At 44.0% G+C, this 25,251-nt stretch overlaps 2 protein-coding genes across 2 annotated transcripts in view; one reads left to right on the plus strand and one right to left on the minus strand.

Annotated features, from left to right (window-relative positions):
- LOC133552549 (dedicator of cytokinesis protein 2-like) overlaps positions 1 to 25,251 on the plus strand; it is a 393,779-nt gene that overhangs the window by 184,713 nt on the left and 183,815 nt on the right. The window contains 1 exon segment of the mRNA XM_061899789.1: positions 2,138 to 2,233. Within this exon segment, the coding sequence (XP_061755773.1) occupies positions 2,138 to 2,233 (96 nt within the window).
- The window catches only part of LOC133552550 (uncharacterized), a 77,197-nt gene continuing 63,346 nt past the window's right edge, over positions 11,401 to 25,251 (minus strand). The window contains exons 4-5 of the mRNA XM_061899790.1: positions 11,715 to 17,092; positions 11,401 to 11,670 (exon numbers count right to left, since the gene is read on the minus strand). Of these exons, the coding sequence (XP_061755774.1) occupies positions 16,888 to 17,092 (205 nt within the window). The 3' untranslated portion in view covers positions 11,401 to 11,670; positions 11,715 to 16,887. The remainder of the gene's footprint in view (positions 11,671 to 11,714; positions 17,093 to 25,251) is intronic.

Raw genomic sequence — 25,251 nt, forward strand, 5'->3', positions numbered from 1 at the left:
TTTGTATCAGAGGGATCATGAAAATGTAATTGGCTGCACAACGCTTTTAACCACACAGACATTTTAATAAGGCTTGATGACATTCAGCAGCAGGCAAATAGCGTTGATTAACAAAGTAACCACGGCAACCTGGAGCAAATACAGCGACTTGATGGTAGCCTTCTCACCCCTCATGTTGGACTCCTGCCTCTCTTGTTTACTCCCTTCTCTTCCACGCCTGATTACGACGCTGGGCCGAACTACGCAGGGAGATACATAGTTTGGAATTCATGAGCAGCATCAAATCAGGATTCCAGCAGGGAAAGATTCACAGCAAAACAACCCCAACTGGAAAAAAATAATCAGATTTCTTTATTGGTGAGTAAACAATGTCACCAGCCAGGGTGGAACTGTGGACCAGCTCTATACTCTGGGCAGGGTTCTTGAGGGTGCATGGGAGTTTGCCCAACCAGTCTACATGTGCTTTGTGGACTTGGAGAAGGTATTGGACCGTGTCCCTCGGGAAGTCCTGTGGGGAGTGCTCAGAGAGTATGGGGTACCGGACTGTCTTATTGTGGCGGTCCACTCCCTGTATGATCAGTGCCAGAGCTTGGTCCGCATTGCTGGCAGTAAGTCGGACACGTTTCCAGTGAGGGTTGGACTCCGCCAAGGCTGTCCTTTGTCACCGATTCTGTTCATAACTTTTATGGACAGAATTTCTAGGTGCAGTCAAGGCGTTGAGGGGTTCCGGTTTGGTGACCGCAGGATTTGGTCTCTGCTTTTCGCAGATGATGTGGTCCTGATGGCTTCATCTGACCGAGATCTTCAGCTCTCACTGGATTGGTTTGCAGCCGAGTGTGAAGCGACCGGAATGAGAATCAGCACCTCCAAGTCTGAGTCCATGGTTCTCGCCCGGAAAAGGGTGGAGTGCCATCTCCGGGTTGGGGAGGAGCCCCTGCCCCAAGTGGAGGAGTTCAAGTACCTAGGAGTCTTGTTCAAGAGTGGATCGTGAGATCGACAGGCGGATCGGTGCGGCGTCTTCAGTAATGCGGACGTTGTACCGATCCGTTGTGGTGAAGAAGTAGCTCAGCCGGAAGGCAAAGCTCTCAATTTACCGGTCGATCTACGTTCCCATCCTCACCTATGGTCATGAGCTTTGGGTCATGACCGAAAGGACAAGATCACGGGTACAAGCGGCCGAAATGAGTTTCCAGGTCTGTCCCTTAGAGATAGGGTGAGAAGCTCTGTCATCCGGGAGGAACTCAAAGTAAAGCCGCTGCTCCTCCACATCGAGAGGAGCCAGATGAGGTGGTTCAGGCATCTGGTCAGGATGCCACCCGAACGCCTCCCTAGGGAGGTGTTTAGGGCACGTCCAGCTGGTAGGAGGCCACGGGGAAGACCCAGGACACGTTGCGAAGACTATGTCTCCCGGCTGGCCTGGGAACGCCTCGGGATCCCCCGGGAAGAGCTAGACGAAGTGGCTGGGGAAAGGGAAGTCTGGGTTTCCCTGCTTAGGCTGTTGCCCCCGCGACCCGACCTCGGATAAGCGGAAGAAGATGGATGGATGGATGGATGGACCAGCCAAGGTGCTAAGTGAACCGGTTTGGAATTTATTTGTTTCCTTTTCCAATTTCTGCTTTGTTTTGTGTCCCAGCCGCAGCTGCTGATTCTCAACTCCCACTGACACATGCAATTTATGAGTGTTTTGTTTATAGACATCCTAGAAAAAAAAAACGTCTGTTATTTTCCAACCTCTCCCTTAACTGTGTGCAGATCTCCCGCTACCTGGCTGATCTGCAGTTATTATAGAAAGCTTTTATAAAAACAAAAACATATGCAAAACCCCTGACATTTCTATGTAAACGATTCTTTTAGAGTTGAGGGCTGTCCTAATTATCTTAAATTCCTCACGCTATTCAAAGCCCCCTCTCATCCCTTCCCTCCCGTATTATTTCCGAGTAAGGATCTTCAGCAATGCCAGCAGGAACCCCCTCAGTTATTCAAGTGTTGTATTCCCAAACACTCACTGTATTATCTCAAAGTCTTTGTTTCCGGAATGACAGACAGAGCGCTTCATCCTGATTGCAAAGGAGAAAACATGGCGGCGGTCCATGTTTTTTCAGCCCGACTTATTGTTGTCTTGTGTCTGTTCTTGTAGGGAGAGACATTTCAACACATCCAGGACATCGTGGTGTCGCTGCTGAGGATCATCAACCAGACAGTCATCACCATGGGCCGCGAGCATGCTCTAATTGTGAGTACAATAATGCAATACTCGTCATTTGATTGGATAGAGTAGTGACCTTTTTTGGGGGGCTAAAAGGCGCACTTAAAACCCTTAATTTTCTCAAAACTCTACAGTGTGCCTTATAACCCGTCCAGAATCATTTTGGTTGTGCTTACCGACCTTGAAGCTATTTTATTTGGTACATGGTGAAATGATAAGTGTGACCAGTAGATGGCAGTCACACATAAGATATATGTGTAAACAACGCCAACATTTGATATGTTCCATTGAAAATAAAGACAAATTTTTTTTAAATCCATTAAAATGTTTTAGTAGGACTTTGGTGAGCTATGACGCTTCACCGCTTGATGGATTGTACTGTGCTTCAACATAGGAGTATTATTATGGTGTGTATAAGGTAAGACATTGTATCTGGCAATGTTATGCAAAAGCAACTTTTCTTACCTTCTGGTACCTGCTGATCTCTGTTTGGGATCCTGAAAATTTGCGCGAGTCCACCATTGTAGTCTGTGTCAACACCGTAGTCAATAAATGTCTTCTTTTTCCTCTACCTTGTTGTTATGGGCCAGTCATCCTCCGCTGTTGTAAAGTTCTTACTTATATCTGTCAGTAAAATCCCCATGAAAGCGTTAAAACATACCGGTGCAGTGGTCAGGTCATTTTCTACCGCTTATTCCCTTTCGGGGTCGCGGGGGACGCTGGCGCCTATCTCAGCTACAATCGGGCGGAAGGCGGGGGTACCGGTGCAGTGACTTTACATAATTCAACCAAGGAACTTTAGTTATAGAGAGTTCCAGTCGAATGTTTTTTTATGGGACACATTTGTTGTAGTTGTTGCTTCCGGATGAGGAGATGATTGAAGTAAAGTTTGAATGTCATTACAACAGTTAGCGCCATCTTTTGACACTTCTTCAATTCCCGTCCTTGCACGCTACACCGCTACAACAAAGATGACAGGGAGAAGACACTGTCGAAGTGGAGGCACGTACATAAGACCGCCCACAAAACGGCGCATCCTGAAGTGACTGTCAGAAAGCGGCTTGAAGATGATGTGTAAAACATCATCTATGCAACATTTTGAGCAAAGAACCACCGTTACATGTTATGTAGACCAGTGGTCCCCAACCTTTTTGTATCTGCAGACTGGTCAACGCTTAAAATTTTGTCCCGCGGCCCGGCGGGACAAATTATAATGTAGATGGTCAAATAAATGAAAAAGGGACGTTTTTGTCATGAAAAAGGGAGGTTTTTGTGGTTGGTGCACTAATTGTAAATGTATATTGTGTTTATTATGTTGTGGACCACTGATGTAGACCACAAGGAAGTCTTTTACATTCAGAAAAAAATCATATTATGACCCCTTTAATGCACCTTTTGTATGAAAAAAGACCCGACTAGACCCGCTCATCTGCAGTGCGCCTTTGAAACCGGTGCGCCCTACGGTCTGGAAAATATGGTATATGTATATATATTATTTAGAGGAACAGTTTATTTCAGAATGCTGACCATGTTGTTGGATTAAACCTGAGTGTTGTGCCTTGTGAAAGGCAGACTTTTGACCTATTTAGATCCTTATTAAGATGTAGAAGACGAGTGAAAGTTGAATATTTATTACCATGTCCCCGCTTATGATAATAACTTCACTTACTTTGTGTACTGATTACAGACTTGTATAAACAACTTGCTGTGTAAACAAAAGCAGCCTTTGTTCAAAACACACACCTTTATTGTACGCGTGGGAGGACGCAGATAGGCTGCTTCATTTCTCAGAGTCTGGTATCATCCAGAGCTGTAATTGCGGCCAAATTATCAGCCATTACCGCTTCACAAGGTGCTTATGTGAGATGAGTGCTTTACACCGCTTCCAGCCCAAAAGTCTTTCTGTGTGTCAGAGTAACAATAAAGTTGGCCCCCGTGTGGGATTTTGATGACTAAAGAGGTTCATATCCTTTCAAAAAAGAATAGCCCCCCAAAACATCTGCATCTGTAGAATTTGTATCCTTGTCCAACTCACTGGAGTTGGATAGTGTGCATCAACCCCACACACAACACTAGAGTTGGATAGTGTGCATCAACCCCACACACAACACTCGAGTTGGATAGTGTGCATCAACCCTACACTAGAGTTGGATAGTGTGCATCAACCACACACACAACACTAGAGTTGGATAGTGTGCATCAACCCCACACTAGAGTTGGATAGTGTGCATCAACCCTACACTAGAGTTGGATAGTGTGCATCAACCCTACACTAGAGTTGGATAGTGTTCATCAACCCCAGACATAACACTAGAGTTGGATAGTGTGCATCAACCCCAAACACAACACTAGAGTTGGATAGTGTGCATCAACCCCACACACAACACTAGAGTTGGATAGTGTGCATCAACCCTACACTAGAGTTGGATAGTGTGCATCAACCCTACACTAGAGTTGGATAATGTGCATCAACCCTACACTAGAGTTGGATAGTGTTCATCAACCCCAGACACAACACTAGAGTTGGATAGTGTGCATCAACCTCACACACAACACTAGAGTTGGATAGTGTGCATCAACCTCACACACAAAACTAGAGTTGGATAGTGTGCATCAACCATACACTAGAGTTGGATAGTGTGCATCAACCCTACACTAGAGTTGGATAGTGTGCATCAACCCTACACTAGAGTTGGATAGTGTTCATCAACCCCAGACACAACACTAGAGTTGGATAGTGTGCATCAACCCCAAACACAACACTAGAGTTGGATAGTGTGCATCAACCCCACACACAACACTAGAGTTGGATAGTGTGCATCAACCCTACACTAGAGTTGGATAGTGTGCATCAACCCTACACTAGAGTTGGATAGTGTGCATCAACCCTACACTAGAGTTGGATAGTGTGCATCAACCCCACACTAGAGTTGGATAATGTGCATCAACCATACACTAGAGTTGGATAGTGTGCATCAACCCTACACTAGAGTTGGATAGTGTGCATCAACCCTACACTAGAGTTGGATAGTGTTCATCAACCCCAGACACAACACTAGAGTTGGATAGTGTGCATCAACCCCAAACACAACACTAGAGTTGGATAGTGTGCATCAACCCCACACACAACACTAGAGTTGGATAGTGTGCATCAACCCTACACTAGAGTTGGATAGTGTGCATCAACCCTACACTAGAGTTGGATAGTGTGCATCAACCCTACACTACTAAAGTTGGATAGTGTGCATCAACCCTACACTAGAGTTGGATAGTGTGCATCAACCTCACACACAAAACTAGAGTTGGATAGTGTGCATCAACCATACACTAGAGTTGGATAGTGTGCATCAACCCTACACTAGAGTTGGATAGTGTTCATCAACCCCAGACACAACACTAGAGTTGGATAGTGTGCATCAACCCCAAACACAACACTAGAGTTGGATAGTGTGCATCAACCCTACACTAGAGTTGGATAGTGTTCATCAACCCCAGACACAACACTAGAGTTGGATAGTGTGCATCAACCCCAAACACAACACTACAGTTGGATAGTGTGCATCAACCCCACACACAACACTAGAGTTGGATAGTGTGCATCAACCCCACACACAACACTAGAGTTGGATAGTGTGCATCAACCCTACACTAGAGTTGGATAGTGTGCATCAACCCCACACACAACACTAGAGTTGGATAGTGTGCATCAACCCTACACTAGAGTTGGATAGTGTGCATCAACCCCACACACAACACTAGAGTTGGATAGTGTGCATCAACCCCACACTAGAGTTGGATAGTGTGCATCAACCCCACACACAACACTAGAGTTGGATAGTGTGCATCAACCCCACACTAGAGTTGGATAGTGTGCATCAACCCCACACTAGAGTTGGATAGTGTGCATCAACCCCACACACAACACTACAGTTGGATAGTGTGCATCAACCCTACACTAGAGTTGGATAGTGTGCATCAACACACACACACAACACTAGAGTTGGATAGTGTGCATCAACCCCACACTAGAGTTGGATAGTGTGCATCAACCCCACACTAGAGTTGGATAGTGTGCATCAACCCCACACTAGAGTTGGATAATGTGCATCAACCCCACACTAGAGTTGGATAGTGTGCATCAACCCCACACTAGAGTTGGATAGTGTGCATCAACCCCACACACAACACTACAGTTGGATAGTGTGCATCAACCCTACACTAGAGTTGGATAGTGTGCATCAACCACACACACACAACACTAGAGTTGGATAGTGTGCATCAACCCCACACTAGAGTTGGATAGTGTGCATCAACCCCACACTAGAGTTGGATAGTGTGCATCAACCCCACACTAGAGTTGGATAGTGTGCATCAACCCCACACTAGAGTTGGATAGTGTGCATCAACCCCACACTAGAGTTGGATAGTGTGCATCAACCCCACACTAGAGTTGGATAGTGTGCATCAACCCCACACACAACACTAAAGTTGGATAGTGTGCATCAACCCCACACTAGAGTTGGATAGTGTGCATCAACCCCACACACAACACTAGAGTTGGATAGTGTGCATCAACCCCACACACAACACTAGAGTTGGATAGTGTGCATCAACCCCACACACAACACTAGAGTTGGATAGTGTGCATCAACCCCACACACAACACTAGAGTTGGATAGTGTGCATCAACCCCACACTAGAGTTGGATAGTGTGCATCAACCCCACACTAGAGTTGGATAGTGTGCATCAACCCCACACACAACACTAGAGTTGGATAGTGTGCATCAACCCTACACTAGAGTTGGATAGTGTGCATCAACCCCACACACAACACTAGAGTTGGATAGTGTGCATCAACCCCACACTAGAGTTGGATAGTGTGCATCAACCCCACACACAACACTAGAGTTGGATAGTGTGCATCAACCCCACACACAACACTAGAGTTGGATAGTGTGCATCAACCCCACACACAACACTAGAGTTGGATAGTGTGCATCAACCCCACACTAGAGTTGGATAGTGTGCATCAACCCCACACTAGAGTTGGATAGTGTGCATCAACCCCACACACAACACTAGAGTTGGATAGTGTGCATCAACCCTACACTAGAGTTGGATAGTGTGCATCAACCCCACACACAACACTAGAGTTGGATAGTGTGCATCAACCCCACACACAACACTAGAGTTGGATAGTGTGCATCAACCCCACACTAGAGTTGGATAGTGTGTATCAACCCCACACTAGAGTTGGATAGTGTGCATCAACCCCACACACAACACTAGAGTTGGATAGTGTGCATCAACCCCACACTAGAGTTGGATAGTGTGCATCAACCCCACACTAGAGTTGGATAGTGTGCATCAACCCCACACACAACACTAGAGTTGGATAGTGTGCATCAACCCTACACTAGAGTTGGATAGTGTGCATCAACCCCACACACAACACTAGAGTTGGATAGTGTGCATCAACCCCACACACAACACTAGAGTTGGATAGTGTGCATCAACCCCACACTAGAGTTGGATAGTGTGCATCAACCCCACACACAACACTAGAGTTGGATAGTGTGCATCAACCACACACTAGAGTTGGATAGTGTGCATCAACCCCACACACAACACTAGAGTTGGATAGTGTGCATCAACCCCACACACAACACTAGAGTTGGATAGTGTGCATCAACCCCACACACAACACTAGAGTTGGATAGTGTGCATCAACCCCACACACAACACTAGAGTTGGATAGTGTGCATCAACCCCACACACAACACTAGAGTTGGATAGTGTGCATCAACCCCAGACACACCACTAGAGTTGGATAGTGTGCATCAACCCCACACACAACACTAGAGTTGGATAGTGTGCATCAACCCCACACACAACACTAGAGTTGGATAGTGTGCATCAACCCCACACACAACACTAGAGTTGGATAGTGTGCATCAACCCCACACACAACACTAGAGTTGGATAGTGTGCATCAACCCCACACACAACACTAGAGTTGGATAGTGTGCATCAACCCCACACTAGAGTTGGATAGTGTGCATCAACCCCACACTAGAGTTGGATAGTGTGCATCAACCCCACACACAACACTAGAGTTGGATAGTGTGCATCAACCCCACACACAACACTAGAGTTGGATAGTGTGCATCAACCCCACACACAACACTAGAGTTGGATAGTGTGCATCAACCCCACACACAACACTAGAGTTGGATAGTGTGCATCAACCCCACACTAGAGTTGGATAGTGTGCATCAACCACACACACAACACTAGAGTTGGATAGTGTGCATCAACCCCACACTAGAGTTGGATAGTGTGCATCAACCCCACCTAGAGTTGGATAGTGTGCATCAACCCCACACTAGAGTTGGATAGTGTGCATCAACCCCACACTAGAGTTGGATAGTGTGCATCAACCCCACACTAGAGTTGGATAGTGTGCATCAACCACACACACAACACTAGAGTTGGATAGTGTGCATCAACCCCACACTAGAGTTGGATAGTGTGCATCAACCCCACACTAGAGTTGGATAGTGTGCATCAACCCCACACTAGAGTTGGATAGTGTGCATCAACCCCACACTAGAGTTGGATAGTGTGCATCAACCCCACACACAACACTAGAGTTGGATAGTGTGCATCAACCCCACACTAGAGTTGGATAGTGTGCATCAACCCTACACTAGAGTTGGATAGTGTGCATCAACCCCACACTAGAGTTGGATAGTGTGCATCAACCCCACACAACAGATTTTAATGAGACCTGGGGATTATTTTGCCTGTTTGGGTGGAGCATCTTTATAGTTGTGTGACGAACACGTCAGCATCCGGAAGGCTCCATGGTATGTAGATTTATAATGTAGATGGTTAAATAAATCTTCTTTAACTTGGCTGGCAAGTAGACATCATAGATCCAATACAGGAATATTCCTTCTTTCCAAAGATGATAAGTGATGTTCATTTAATATTTGATGTTGTTCGTAGGAGTGTGCAGCATCACACTGAGAGCAGTGGGACTCTGTCAATGGCAAACAAATGAGCACGACGCGGTAGAGTTGTACGCAAATTACAACAAAGATAATAAAAATATGCTAACTGCTCCAATTAACGCCGCCGTTCAATTAACCCCCCAGTCTGTTATAGTTGCAGGCCGTGTGGTCGAGAAAAACAAATAACCACAGGGGTCTCTCATGAAAAAAACATTGGGATTAACTAGAGATGTGCAATATCATTTATTTCAAACACATACTGATACTGAAAACTTATTCTTGGCAGTTTTTTGAGATTGAGATTTGACTATAGTTTGTTCACACCGTTCTTTACGGAAGGCTTTGGGGCCGCTCAGGTGTCTTTGTTGGCTTTCAGAACACCGTCGTACTGAAGCGAGCGTTCCATGTGGCTGATAAGGTTTGATGGGTTGAAAAAGTTGCCATGTTTGTTTATAGTTAGTTCGTTACAAGTTTATGACCAACTCCTGCAGGGTTTGATTGTTTCAGGGGCCACATTTGCAGAAAGCTAAAGATCCTTGCATCCTTGCGGGACTTCTCCCGTCACTATCATCAAAGTTTATTTATGTAGCCCTTAATCACGAGTGTCGGATCCAGACGGTCTTATTTTGTAGATTCCAGAGAAGCGACAACCTCTACCGTGGACATTTTCATTTTGGCCAATTTATTTTGTCAGTGTTTCATGGGCGTTTAGCAGTTTTTAACCCTTGTGTGGTGTTCGGGTCTGTGGGACCCATTTTCATTTTTGTATTAAAAGAAAAATGATACAATTAATTAATTTTTCAAACTAAAACTCACTGACTTTGGCTCATTTTCTGTGAAGAACATATATCAGAATACATATTTAATGACCACACACCATATGTACCCCTACACAGGGGGGGGTGTCCGGGGCCACTGGACCCGGGGCTAATAGAAGTGTGGAAATTGATGTTCTGTGTAACACACACATGCACATGGCAGGCCTAGACAGGAGGAGGACAGAGTGTAGGTACACAGAGCATCAGAAGGGTCAAATGTGCGACAAAATGAGAGCAGACAGTGTTGACAAACAGGTGCAGAAACACAAAAGAAGAATCCCTGTGGAATGCAGAAACTGGCAGAGAATTTTTCCGTGCAACGCTCATATTGTTACTCAGCCAGCGTTTGTGGGTCTGATGGCCCCGTGGCCTTTTGTGGTTTTTAATGCCTCACAATCACATCACTTTTATTTATAATAGTGAAGAGATGTTAGGTGTATTGGCAACACTAAATGGTCCCTAGTGTGTGAATGTTGTCTGTCTATCTGTGTTGGCCCTTGTGATGAGATGGAGACTTGTCCAGGGTGTAGCCCGCCTTCCGCCCGATTGTAGCTGAGATAGACACCAGGGAATAATCGGTAGAAAATGGATGGATGGATGTTTACCTTATCCCAAAAAACCACTGTAAAAATCAGTATTTGAACATAAAAGTGTTTGAATGTGAGGCATTAAAAGCCACAAACTGCAAGGGGGTCCATCAGACCCACAGACGCTGGCTGAGTAACAACAATATGAACGTTGCACAAGGGTTAAGGACAGGGGTGTCAAACTCATTTTAGATCAGGGGCCACATGGAGAAAAATCTACTCCCAAGTGGGAGTAGATTTTAGAGTAGATAGACTGCTTAAATGCCCGCACAATAACTTAAAAATAAAGACAACTTTAGATTGTTTTCTGTGTTTAAAAATAGAAGAAGCACATTCTGAAAATGTACAAATCATAATGTTTTTTTTACACTTACATGTTGTGGTTAATAGTATTCTATCTTTAGTGAAGTGAAGTGAATTATATAGCACTTTTCTCTAGTGACTCAAAGCGCTTTACATAGTGAAACCCAATATCTAAGTTACATTTAAACCAGTGTGGGTGGCACTGGGAGCAGGTGGGTAAAGTGTCTTGCCCAAGGACACAACGGCAGTGACTAGGATGGCGGAAGCGGGAATCGAACCTGCAACCCTCAAGTTGCTGGCACGGCCGCTCTACCAACCGAGCTATGCCGCCCCTTTATTTGTCTTTATTTATATTTTCTGAATGAATGATCAGTCAACTCAATGGTGTTCATTTTCAATCTATCAAGATTAAAAAATATCAAAATCAAATTACAGTATGTAGTTTGATCATTTTACTTGATTGATGTACTAATATCATGTGTTTTATTTTGTACATATGTACCATCATCCAGAGATACAAAGAATTGCTAATGCATGTAGAAGAACTATTTCTTTCATTCAACAATTTTAGGTCAATTTGTAAACTTAGCAAACTCATCCCGCGAGCCGGATAAAACCTGTTAGCGGTCTGTACGTTTGACACCCGGGGTTAAGGACCTTCTGCCAAAATGTGAGTCCCTCCCAAATGTCTGCGTACTGAACAGTAGTTGAATAGCCCGAATGATAACAAAGAGAGGACCTAAGATGGAACCTTGAGGAACGCCACCAGTATAACTAAAGGACCTAAGATGGAACCTTGAGGAACGCCACCAGTATAACTAAAGAAGGTGAACAAAAGACTACAGACTGCATGGGAGCTAAAGAAGCTACAGCAACACCTTAGTTATATAAATCATATTACTCAAACAAATTGCAACCGACACAAATGAGAGGATTTAAAGTGTTGCCTTCAGTTTATGTAAATCACACGTTTGGACTCCAGGGTTGAAATGTCAATGCAAGGATCTGCCAGTGGTCCAAGGTCATCTGTACTCCAGGAGCACTCTAGTGTTTTTAGGAATCTGGTTTCTCAAGTTTTGAATCGCTCTGACTTGCTGGGGAGGAGAAATATCCTACCAGAGCCATTTCTGATGTTCTCAGAATTATCGGTTTGACGTCATAATTCCTTACTTTGGCCCGATAATTATCTGCCCGATATTGATCGTGCACCCAGAGTAATCACTGCTCCGCCTGTCAGCAAGCTCATGTTTTCTTCAAACTAACTCTTCAAGATGTCAATAGCTGCAGCTGCAAGTTAGATTTAAATGTTGTTTGACATACTCTGCTGTCGGTGTGAAAGTCCATCCATCCATCCATCATCTTCCGCTTATCCGAGGTCGGGTTGCGGGGGCAACAGCCTAAGCAGGGAAACCCAGACTTCCCTCTCCCCAGCCACTTCGTCCAGCTCTTCCCGGGGGATCCCGAGGCGTTCCCAGGCCAGCCGGGAGACATAGTCTTCCCAACGTGTCCTGGGTCTTCCCCGTGGCCTCCTACCGGTTGAACGTGCCCTAAACACCTCCCTAGGGAGGCGTTCGAGTGGCATCCTGACCAGATGCCCAAACAACCTCATCTGGCTCCTCTCGATGTGGAGGAGCAGCGGCTTTACTTTGAGTTCCTCCCGGATGGCAGAGCTTCTCACCCTATCTCTAAGGGAGAGACCCAAACTCATTTGGGCCGCTTGTACCCGTGATCTTATCCTTTCGGTCATGACCCAAAGCTCATGACCATAGGTGAGGATGGGAACGTAGATCGACCGGTAAATTGAGAGCTTTGCCTTCCGGCTCAGCTCCTTCTTCACCACAACGGATCGGTACAACGTCCGCATTACTGAAAACGCCGCACTGACGATCCACTCTTCCCTCACTCGTGAACAAGACTCCGAGGTACTTGAACTCCTCCACTTGGGGCAGGGTCTCCTCCCCAACCCGTAGATGGCATTCCACCCTTTTCCGGGCGAGAACCATGGACTCGGACTTGGAGGTGCTGATTCTCATTCCGGTCGCTTCACACTCGGCTGCGAACCGATCCAGCGAGAGCTGAAGATCCCGGTCAGATGAAGCCATCAGGACCACATCATCTGCAAAAAGCAGAGACCTAATCCTGCGGTCACCAAACCGGAACCCCTCAACGCCTTGACTGCGCCTAGAAATTCTGTCCATAAAAGTTATGAACAGAATCGGTGACAAAGTGTGAAAGTCGTGAGTGAATATATTTGTTAATAAAAGCGTGTTCAATACTTACTCTCCAGACCAGAAGGAAGTGTGTTTAATCTAGACTAAAATCATCATAGGTCTTTTAAAAGAGTACCACGCAGACATTATCAATCAAAGCCCAGCATTAGAATCTTTGCAAGGGCAGAACGTTGCTCATATTTTGTAATGGATCTGATTGTTAACAAGGTTGTGAACTGAATGTATTCATAATGTCTCACAAAAAATGAGCCCGATCTCCGGTATGTAACAAAAACAAAGCTAGCACACATTGAGCTATGAGCTATGTTTTTTTTGGCTCAGGTTCTCTTGTGTGTCCACACCTGTGCCCTTGAACATACAAAACCCAAAACCAGTGACGTTGTTACGTTGTGTAAATGGTAAATCGAAACAGAATATAAAGATTTGCAAATCCTACTCAACTTATATTCAATTGTATGGACTGCAAACACAAGATAATTATTTTTTTAACTGGGAAAACTGTTTTTTTTGCAAATTTTAGCTGATTTAGAATTTGATGCCTGCAACATATTTCAAAAAAGCTTGCACAAGTGGCAAAAACAACGAAGAAAGTTGAGGAATGCTCATCAAACACTTATTTGGAACATCCCACAGGTGAACAGGCTAATTGGGAACAGGTGGGTGCCATGATTGGCTATAAAAGCAGCTTCCATGAAATGCACAGTCATTTGCAAACAAGGACGGGGCGAGGGTCACCACTTTGTCAACAACTGCCTGAGCGAAATTGTTTAAGAACAACATTTCTTAAGCAGCTATTGCGAGTAATTTAGAGATTTCACCATCTACACTCCGTAATATCATCAAAAGGTACAGAGAATCTGGAGAAATCACTGCATGTAAGCGATGATATTACGCACCTGGGGTCCTTCAGACGCTACTGCATCCAAAATCCACATCAGTGTGTAAAGGATATCACCACATGGGTCAGGAACACTTCAGAAAAGCACTGTCAGTAACTACAGTTGATTGCTACATCTGTAAGTGCGAGTTAAAAGTCCACTATGCAAAGCCAAAGCAATTTATAAAAAAACACGCAGAAACGCTGCTGGCTTTGTTAGGCTCGAGATCATCTAAGATGGTCTGATGCGAAGTTGAAAAGTGTTTTGCGGTCTGACGGGTCAACATTTCAACTTGTTTTTGGAAGCTGTGGGCGTTGTTCCAAAGAGGAACGGAACCATCCGGATTGTTCTAGGCGCAAAGTGTAAAAGCCAGCATGTGTGATGGTATGGGGGTGCATTAGTGCCCAAGGCATGGGTAACTTACACATCTGTGAAGGCACCATTAATGCTGAAAGGTACATACAGCTTTTTGGAACAACATATGCTGTCATTTAAGCGCCATATTTTTCATGGACGCCCCTGCTTATTTCAGCTAGACCATGCCAAGCCATGTGTTAAACAGCGTGGCTTCATAGTAAAAGAGTGCGGGTACTAGACTGGCCTGCCTGTAGTCCGGACCTGTCTCCCATGTGGTGCATTATAAAGCCTAAAATACCACAACAGAGACCCCGGACTGTTGAACAACTTAAGCTGTACATCAAGCAAAAATGGGAAAGAATTGATCTATAAAGCTTCAAAAATGTGTCTCCTCAGTTCCCAAACATTTAGATAGATAGATAGATAGATAAATAGTACTTTGTTGATTCCTTCAGGAGATTTACTGAGTGTTGTTAAAAGGAAAGGCCATGTAACACATAAGTAAAAATGCCCCTGTGAATATCAATCAATCAATGTTTATTTATATAGCCCCAAATCACAAATGTCTCAAAGGACTGCACAAATCATTACGACTACAACATCCTCGGGAGAACCCACAAAAGGGCAAGGAAAACTCATACCCAGTGGGCAGGGAGAATTCACATCCAGTGGGACGCCAGTGACAATGCTGACTATGAGAAACCTTGGAGAGGACCTCAGATGTGGGCAACCCCCCCCCCTCTAGGGGACCGAAAGCAATGGATGTTGAGCGGGTCTAACATGATACTGTGAAAGTTCAATCCATAGTGGCTCCAACACAGCCGCGAGAGTTCAGTTCAAAGCGGATCCAAGACAGCAGCGAGAGTCCCGTCCACAGGAAACCATCTCAAGCGGAGGCGGATCAGCAGCGTAGAGATGTCCCCAACTGATACAGGCGAGCGGTCCATCCTGGGTCTCGACTCTGGACAGCCAGTACTTCATCCATGGTCATCGGACCGGACCCCCTCCACAAGGGAGGGGGGGACATAGGAGAAAGAAAAGAAGCGGCAGATCAACTGGTCTAAAAAGGAGGTCTATTTAAAGGCTAGAGTATACAGATGACTTTTAAGGTGGGACTTAAATGCTTCTTCTGAGGTGGCATCTCGAACTGTTACTGGGAGGGCATTCCAGAGTACTGGAGCTCGAACGGAAAACGCTCTATAGCCCGCAGACTTTTTTTGGGCTCTAGGAATCACTAATAAGCCGGAGTTTTTTGAACGCAGATTTCTTGCCGGGACATATGGTACAATACAATCGGCAAGATAGGCTGGAGCTAGACCTTGTAGTATTTTATACGTAAGTAGTAAAACCTTAAAGTCACATCTTAAGTGCACAGGAAGCCAGTACAGGTGAGCCAGTATAGGTATATATGTATGTATATATGTATATAAAGGTATATACAGTATAGGTATATATGTATGTATATATGTATATAAAGGTATATACAGTACAGGCGTAATGTGATCAAACTTTCTTGTTCTTGTCAAAAGTCTAGCAGCCGCATTTTGTACCAACTGTAATCTTTTAATGCTAGACATGGGGAGACCCGAAAATAATACGTTACAGTAATCGAGACGAGGCGTAACAAACGCATGGATAATGATCCCGGCGTCTTTAGTGGACAAAAGTGGATAACTTTTTTTCAATGTGTTCCTGCCATCAAATTTAAGTTAATGATTATTTCAAACATTAAATACCTTGTCTTTGCAATCCGTTAAATTGAATATAAGTTGAAAAGGATTTGCAAATCATTGTATTCTCTTTTTATTTACCATTTACACAACGTGACAACGTCACTGCTTTTGGGTTTTGTACGATGTGTGTCTTCAACCATGTGTGTGTGTGTGTGTGAGAGAGAACAGTTGTAGAACGTGTAGGCCTGTGGGGATTCCACTGTGGATGTGTGCAGTGGAGAATCAATCAGTCAGGGGGTCAGCGGCGACACAAATGTTAATAATGTGAGACAGCCTGTCAGTCTGCAATCTGCTGCTCCATCACGCTGTCTCTTTATATGTTCTCTAATACAATCTCAAACACTTTGCACCTTGCATTCGCCCTGGCTGTCTCTTTATTCCTGAGAGTTCTTCCACACGGCTTCCCTGCTTGTGTCCCTTATTGCTTCCTTCTACTTCAGAAACACAGAACCACCAAGCACCTGGTGGCACTCCCAGGTTCTCAGCTGGAGAACTGACACCTTGTGATTCATTTCCATCGTTGCTCCATTCAGCCATAAATCCTTTTTTTTTTTATGTATCTTCCGAGACAGTTACTCTGCGGAGTGACACATAGTCCTACGTGGCATGTAACGGCCTGGCTTTCAGACCGCACACGGGCAATGGATACATCTGCTGTATGTTGGAAGTTCAGCAGCTATTTTGGACTTTGGTACAGCACTGGTGTCCAAATCCACTGTGCCGCAGTAAAGTCGCTCAGAGGCCTGCTGCGTTACTGTCAGAGCCACCAGAAACACTTCTTGCGGAGCTTCTTGACACGGGCCTTGGTGCTCGGACGGCCGGCTGGGGAGGCGGCGGCGGCGGCGGCGGCGGCGGCGGCTACGGGTTTGGTCGCGGCGGGCGCAGGCACGTCGTACTCTCCTTCCAGGGACTCCATCACCCCCTGAAAGCGTCCTTCCTGCAGACGGAAGTCATGCTCCACACTAGAAAGACAAAGAGCAATCTGATTAGAGGCCATCCATCCATCCATTGTCTACCGCTTGTCCCTTTTGGGGTGACGGGGCTTATCTCAGCTGCATTCAGGCGGGGGGCGGCGTACACCCTGGACAAGTCGCCACAGGGGCAACACAGATAGAAAGACAACATTCACACACTAGCGAACATTTAGTGCTGCCAATCAACCTATCTGGTTAGAATCAACAAACACATGAGTGTCGAGTCGTTTAGTTTTTTTTAGGGGTGGGCAAATTAATGCGTTAATTACGAGTTAACTCATCAATCGATTAACGCCGACAATTATTTTATCGCACATTTGCGTATGTTGTTTACATGCTTTTATTTTGTTAACGCCTTTTCTTAACAAGATGGCGTGGAGGGGCTCTTGGTAAAGATGGAACATTTGGCAAAAATAGCGGACAATTCCGCAAATTTCATGGCTGGCTTACAGCGTGGTCACTCCGGGATCACTTACGACCGCCAGACAATTCTGGATGTGGATAGATCGGGCCGTTTTGGACTGAATTAGACCGGCTAGCTAGCGTGGGAATACTTTGCCGGCTACATCCAGCGGCCTGTGAAGCAGCGGAGTATATGTGTTGTCTGTCTATTTATGAATAATGCAGACCAGGAGTGTTGGCTGAGTTCTTAACGTTTGCTTTCAGAGCGTGCATATCACAACATACAAGATGCCGTTATGGCGACACACAACCTATACCGGGCTACTGCGCATGCTCGTCACTCCTGTTGCATGCTGGGTAGGGTAGTTCTTAATTCCCTGGCTCATAACATCACAATATAGTACCATGTATATGCGTTCAGTTTATCAAAGCACCAAGCAAACAATTGGAAAATTCCCATCATATCAATTCCTAGATATGGTCATAATTATTTTAAGTGCACTACGCAGAATAAACACGACATTCTTAATATTGCTACTACGGATAATTTGATCAAAAATTCCCTAAAACAGCCCACTACCTATAATATAGGTTTTTTAAACATAAGATCCCTGATAAAAAAAATGTTTCTGCTGTTACCTCAGAAATTGCCTGTTCAGATGTTATGATTGTGGCTCAGAGATTTGTATGTAGATTATATTTATTTTCCATAACAAACAGGATAACTTAAATACCCTGGCAGTGGCAATAAGCTTAAATGTTTGTATTTACATTTTTGGAGTTGATTTTCATCAAATATGCTATTTAACTGCTACTGTTTAACAAGGACTGATTTAAATTGTGTTTGCACAACAAATGTTTTGGCGCTTTTGTTCATGTGGGAGAATATTCCAATAAAGGTGCACTACACACTACTTTTGAATTCATTATTGGGCTTTGCGTATACAATGCAGTTAATCGCGATTAATCATAGAAATAGTGCGATTAACTTCGATTAAAAATTTTAATCGTTGCCCGGCCCTAGTTTTTTTTATTACGTGGCTCATTTTTCACAGAGGAAAAAAAGCATCAGACATGAGGAAGTATTTTATTTGAATTTAAAAAAAATATCCGCCAATAGAAGAAGACAATTTGGCTTGGCAAGACTTTCCAAAACAAGTGAAATGAGCTAACCTCAATGAACCCAAAAATACCTTAAAATAAGGTACAAGTACCTATTTACAAGTGTTTCATTGAAAATAAAACAGCAAAGTCCATTAGGCTGTCATTTTTTTTTTAATATAAGACACAATTGTGTTAAAGTCATGATTTTATTTTTTTTTCATGCTTGAAATAATTTATTACTTAAAAATATAGTTTTATACTTGTGAGTGTTGATGACACAGCTTTGCAACACTTGATGTTCTACTTTCAAGGACTCTTACGACTGTGTTGGATCCATTATGGATTGAACTTTCACAGTATCATGTTAGACCCGCTCGACATCCATTGCTTTCCTCCTCTCCAAGGTTCTCATAGTCATCATTGTCACCGACGTCCCACTGGGTGTGAGTTTTCCTTGCCCTTATGTGGGCCTACCGAGGATGTCGTAGTGGTTTGTGCAGCCCTTTGAGACACTAGTGATTTAGGGCTATATAAGTAAACATTGATTGATTGATTGATTGATGTAGTGTTCATCGTGTGAGGCAATGCAAATTAAACAATAAAAAAAACAAAAAACAGTTTGAATTGGTCCAGGTTATCGGGGACTGTTATTACTGACGGACAGGTGCCGCGGTGTGACTGCAGCCAGGCATTTAAGAAAAACCTCATCTCCATAGCAACGCTTTCACTCATTTGCCGCTTATCCACCGACGCAGGGGTAGGCAACCCAGAACGTTGAAAGAGCCATTTTGGAGCCAAATAACACAACGCTGGCAAGCGGCATTCATATAAAACTTGCGGGCCGCACTAACATTAAACTTTCATATTAAAGTGGGGGCCGCAAAATAACATCTCGCGGGCCGCGTGTCTGAGACCCTTGGTCTAAAGCTTAGAGAGGAATTGCACTTTTGGGGAGGATTCGTCTATTATCCACAATCCCACTGTAAGACAAGAAGACTCATGTCTTTCTCTTTTTTTATGAGTTCCAATTTTTACTACACAACTGTGACTATGGCTAACAATGTAGCGAATGAGAGTCATCGTGACCTGCATTTTAACTCAATATTAGCGACATTGTTGTTACAAGAGCTAACACTGAGGAAGTGAAGTGAATTATATTTATATAGCACTTTTCTCAAGTGACTCAAATAGTGACACCCAATATCTAAGTTAAATTTAAAGCAGTGTGGGTGGCACTGGGAGCAGGTGGGTAAAGTGTCTTGCCCAAGGACGCAACGGCAGTGACTAGGATGGCACAAGTGGGAATCGAACCTGCAACCCTCAAGTTGCTGACACGGCCACTCTACCAACCGAGCTATGCAGCGTCTTGATCTCAGCGACTGCAGTCATTGAGCCGGTGAGCTGCTGCATCGCCTCTCAGCTTTACAGCAGAAAGTTGCGTTCATAACCCCAAAAAGGTGGTAAACTTTGAAATTCAATTTAGACTTGAAAACATTACGAGCAAGACAGGAAAAGACGCTTTTTACCTTTTCTTCCTTTTCTTTCCTGACAATTTAAATCAATGTTTGAATACATTTATTTTGTAATTTATTGTTAAGAAAAATAAATACGTTTTGATTTAATTTTTCATTTTAGCTTCTGTTTTTTCGAAAAAGAATATTTGTGAAATATGTCTTCAAACTTATTATGATTAAAATCCCCCCAAAAAATATTCCTGCAAATCTAGAAAATCTGTAGAATCAAATTTAAATCTTATTTCAAATTTTTGTTCTGGAAAATCTAGAAGAAATTATGATTTGTCTTTGTTAGAAATATAGCTTGGTCCAATTTGTTATATATTCTAACAAAGTGCAGATTGGATTTTAACCTATTTAAAACATGTCATCAAAAATATATATTTATTGTGAGAAATCATTAAGATGATCAGTGTTTCCATAAAGATAAATATCATTAATTATTCATAATAACATGGAGTTAAAGGTAAATTGAGCAAATTGACTTTTTCTGGCAATTTATTTAAGTGTGTATCAAACTGGTAGCCCTTGGCATTAATCAGTACCCAAGAAGTAGCTCTTGCTTTCAAAAAGGTTGGTGACCCCTGATTTAAAGCATAGGGGATGTCTAAAATGTGTGAAGTACAACAACTTAAGCGGAACCCGAGGAGACGATCCCTAATCCGGACTCCTTTGATGAAAAGGTGTGTCCCAAGACTTTTGTCTGTATGATGTATTGCTTCCCCTTCCTGCCAGCACATTTATCTTGCGGGATGCGGGAGGCTTGGTCGCTGAGAGCAGACAGGAAAAGAAAGCTTTCAGATAGATGGAGTTTTGAAAAGGAACCTGGACTTTCATAAATCTGAGGTCAGCGCGGAGCGAATGAGGAAAAAGAAGGAAAGAGACTGAGAGGAGGAAGAGAGGCTGAGTGAGGGGCCACAGAGGCGAGGAGCCAGGACAACGGAGAAGGTCCAGGCTTCTTGGCTGCAAGGGAGCAGGGGAGTAAGGAGGGAGGGAACCAGGCAGGGAGGTTAAAGCTCTAATGGGGAAGAAGATAGCATCCATGAATAAATCATAGGAAGACCAAGTACCAGGCCAGACAGATCATGTTCACAACAATGCAACATAACAGTCTACATGCTGTCCTTGGTTCTATCGATAATTACACCATGGCCATGATCCTGGAGGGCAAGGACCAAGCCAGTCCTGGACTTCTCTACACAGCACAGTTTCCCATCCAAATACAGAATTTCCTTGAATTGCCGCCGGGGAGCTAATTATTTTAAAACTCCATTTTTCCATCCATTCATTTTCTACCGCTTATTCCCTTTCGGGGTCGCTGGCGCCTATCTCAGCTATAATCGGGCGGAAGGCGGGGTACACCCTGGACAAGTCGCCACCTCATCACAGGGCCTACACAGATAGACGGACAACATTCTAGGGACCATTTAGTGTTGCCAATCAACCTATCCCCAGGTGCATGTCTTTGGAGGTGGGAGGGGCCTATCCCCAGGTGCATGTCTTTGGAGGTGGGAGGGGCCTATCCCCAGGTGCATGTCTTTGGAGGTGGGAGGGGCCTATACCCAGGTGCATGTCTTTGGAGGTGGGAGGGGCTTATCCCCAGGTGCATGTCTTTGGAGGTGGGAGGGGCCTATCCCCAGGTGCATGTATTTGGAGGTGGGAGGAAGCCGGAGTACCCGGAGGGAACCCACGCATTCACGGGGGAGAACATGCAAACTCCACACAGAAAGATCCCGAGCCTGGATTTAAACCCAGGACTGCAGGACCTTCCGTATCGTTTACCAAAGGCATGTGGTAAATTTAGGCCTGCGCTTAAAAATTTGAGTGTGATGTAAGGATACCATCATGAAAAGCACATTTAATAAAAAACATTTTATTACGGTCTTCCCTTTACTTATAAATGAAGTCCATGCGCAGCTCCTTCTGATCAAAAGCATCGATAACTTGTTTATAGAAGTCTTCCTTATCTGTTTTTCAGTTTTAAAAGTCTCTCCGTCTCGATGGAGATCGTCCTTTATTACCTCCTGCTTTGATTGAAAGTCCAGTTTAGAAAACTGTTATTTTAGATATGTAATCCTCCATGTTAAAAGTGCAAGCGAGAGGAAAAAATAAAGGCTTGCTGCTTGTTGTCACTTCTTCTGCAGCCGAGTAGTCGCAAGAAGGATCACTAGCGCCCTCTACCACCAGGAGGCGGGAGTCATTTAATGACTCATATTTGACACACGCAGCTACGGTATATTAATAAAACATAGCTGCTTACTGTTCTTTTTAGCATATTCAATAGCTTGGACCTTAAATCCTACTGAATAGCTCGTAATCTTCTTCCCTTTATGCGATTTCAAATGATTGAAATCAGCCTCCTCCATTTTGAAAATGATGACAGGTGAAGTGTCACTCGTGACGTGACGAGTTTTACCCGGTGGAAATTCTCGACATTCGCTAATAAAAATAATATTTTGCGAAACGAGTTTGACCCGGCTTTAATCCTGAGCCGGCGGTAATGCTAAGTAAGCATGCGCTAATTATTTTGCGAAACGAGTTTGACCCGGCAGTAATTCTAGTCAGGCGCTTACTATATACCCGGCGGCAATTCAAAGAAATACGGTATGCAAATTATTTTTGGAAACTGTGGACGTCGTGGAAAAGAACCATCCAGATTGTTCTAGGCGCAAAGTTGAAAAGCCAGCATGTGTGATGGTATGGGGGTGCATTAGTGCCCAAGGAATGGGTAACTTACACATCTGTGAAGGCACCATTAATGCTGAAAGGTACATACAGGTCTTGGAGCAACATATGTTGTCATCCAAGCAACGTTATCATGGACGCCCCTGCTTATTTCAGCAAGACCATGCCAAGTCACAAGAGTGGGGGTACTAGGCGGGCCTGCCTGTAGTCCAGACCTGTCTCCCATTGAAAATGTGTAGCACATTATGAAGCCTAAAATGACTGTGGAACAACTTAAGCTGTACATCAAGCAAAAATGGGAAATAATTCCAAATGAAAAGCTTCAAAAATGTGTCTCCTCAGTTCCCAAACATTTACTGAGTGTAGTTAAAAGGAAAGGCTATGTAACACACTGGTAAAAGTGCCCCTCTGAAAATGTGTGGTGCATAATGAAGCCTAAAATACCAAAACGGAGACCCTGGACTGTTGAACGTTTTGAGCAATTCAGATGCTATTAGGTTAATTTACTAGGATAATTCGGTAAGATCCCTTATCTGCGTATTGTTTTAATAGTGTTTTAGTGAGATTTTAAAGATTGTAAAGACATTCCTCGAGGTCGGATGGCTGCGGTGAACACGCAGTGTCTGAGAGAGAAGCCGAGGAGCCAAGCTCACAGCTGCCTTTTAAACAGCTGCTGCAGGAGGACGAATAATCCAATGATGTCACCGGTAAGAAACACATCACAAAAACATATCCGAAAAATACGGTAGTTTTTACCTGTTTTAAATAGTAAAACACAAATATGTTTTCGCCATTAGAGACAAATCTAAATCCAGTCAGTTTTATAGCCTAAAAATGTTAACACAAAACTGATTTTTTTAAACAAGCAGTTTGTATATTCCAGAGGCAGCACGGTGGAAGAGGGTTTAGTGAGTCTGCCTCACAATACCAAGGTCCTGGGTTCAATCCTGGGCTCGGGATCTTTCTGTGCGGAGTTTGCATGTTCTCCTAGTGACTGCGTGGGTTCTACTCCGGCTTCCTCCCACCTCCTAAGACATGCACCTGGGGATAGGCCCCTCCCACCTCCAAAGACATGCACCTGGGGATAGGTTGATTGGCAACACTAAATACTCCCTAGTGTGTGAATGTGAGTGTGAATGTTGTCTGTCTATCTGTGTTGGCCCTGTGATGAGGTGGCGACTTGTCCAGGGTGTACACCGCCTTCCGCCTGAAACGCAGCTCAATATTCATAAAAAAAAACACATTTAATGGATAAGAGTTACCTTCATTGAAGATTATTGTTGGCCAAGACATAGAAAAGAGCCACATTTGTACTTTGCTGTCTTGAACCTCATATTGTTTCTCACCTGCTTTGTCAAACTTGCAACTTTCTTCACCAATGAGAAGGATTATTAGTCTGAGCACTCCATGTTGGGATATAATAGTTCAGGGGTGCCCACACTTTTTCTGCAGGCGAGCTACTTTTCAATTGACCAACTCGAGGGGATCTACCTAAATTTATATATATCATTTATATTTATTTATTTATGAAAGAGACATTTTTGTAAACAAATTAAATGTGTTTAATGATAATACAAGCATGTGTAACACATATAGATGTCTTTCTTTCACGAAGACAAGAATATAAGTTGGTGTATTACCTGATTCTGATGACTTGCATTGATTGGAATCAGACAGTAATGATGATAACGCCCACATTTTCAAATGGAGGAGAAAAAAAGTTGTCCTTTCTGTACAATACCACATGAAAGTGGTTGGTTTTTGGCATCTAATTCATCCAGCTTCCATACACTTTACAAGAAAAACATTGGCGGCAAATTCCGTAGCTTGCTTGATTGACATTCACGGCACCCGAGGGTCTTGTGAGATGACGCTGGCTGCTGCCAGTTCATTATTATGAAAAAATGACAGAGAGGAAGGCGAGAAACACTTTTTATTTCAACAGACTTTCGCGCCGTCCCTTCCGTCAAAACTCTAAAGGCCGACTGCACATTTCCTATCTTCACAATAAAAGCCCTGCTTCATGCTGCCTGCGCTAACAAAATAAGAGTCTCGGAAAGCTGGCGTGCACAAGTGATGTGCACGCCAGCTTTCTGAGGGATCGCTTGTGCACGCCAGTTTTCCGAGACTCTGTATTTAGTTAGCGCAGGCAGCATCAAGCAGGGCTTTTATTGTGAAGATAGGAAATGTGCAGTCGGCCTTTAGAGTTTTGACGGAAGGTACGGCGCGAGAGTCTGTTGAAATAAAAAGTGTTTCTCGCCTTCCTCTCGGTCATATTTTCATAATAATGATCTTGCAGCAGCCAGCGTCATCTCACAAGACCCTCCGGTACCGTGAATGTCATTTAAGTGACGTCTTGGTGAAGATTGATGATCACTAATTTTTAGGTCTATTTTTTTTAAAAGCCTGGCTGGAGATCGACTGACACACCCCCCGCGGTCG

This window comes from Nerophis ophidion, linkage group LG05 (genome assembly GCF_033978795.1).
Source record: "Nerophis ophidion isolate RoL-2023_Sa linkage group LG05, RoL_Noph_v1.0, whole genome shotgun sequence".
Lineage (NCBI taxonomy): Eukaryota > Metazoa > Chordata > Actinopteri > Syngnathiformes > Syngnathidae > Nerophis > Nerophis ophidion.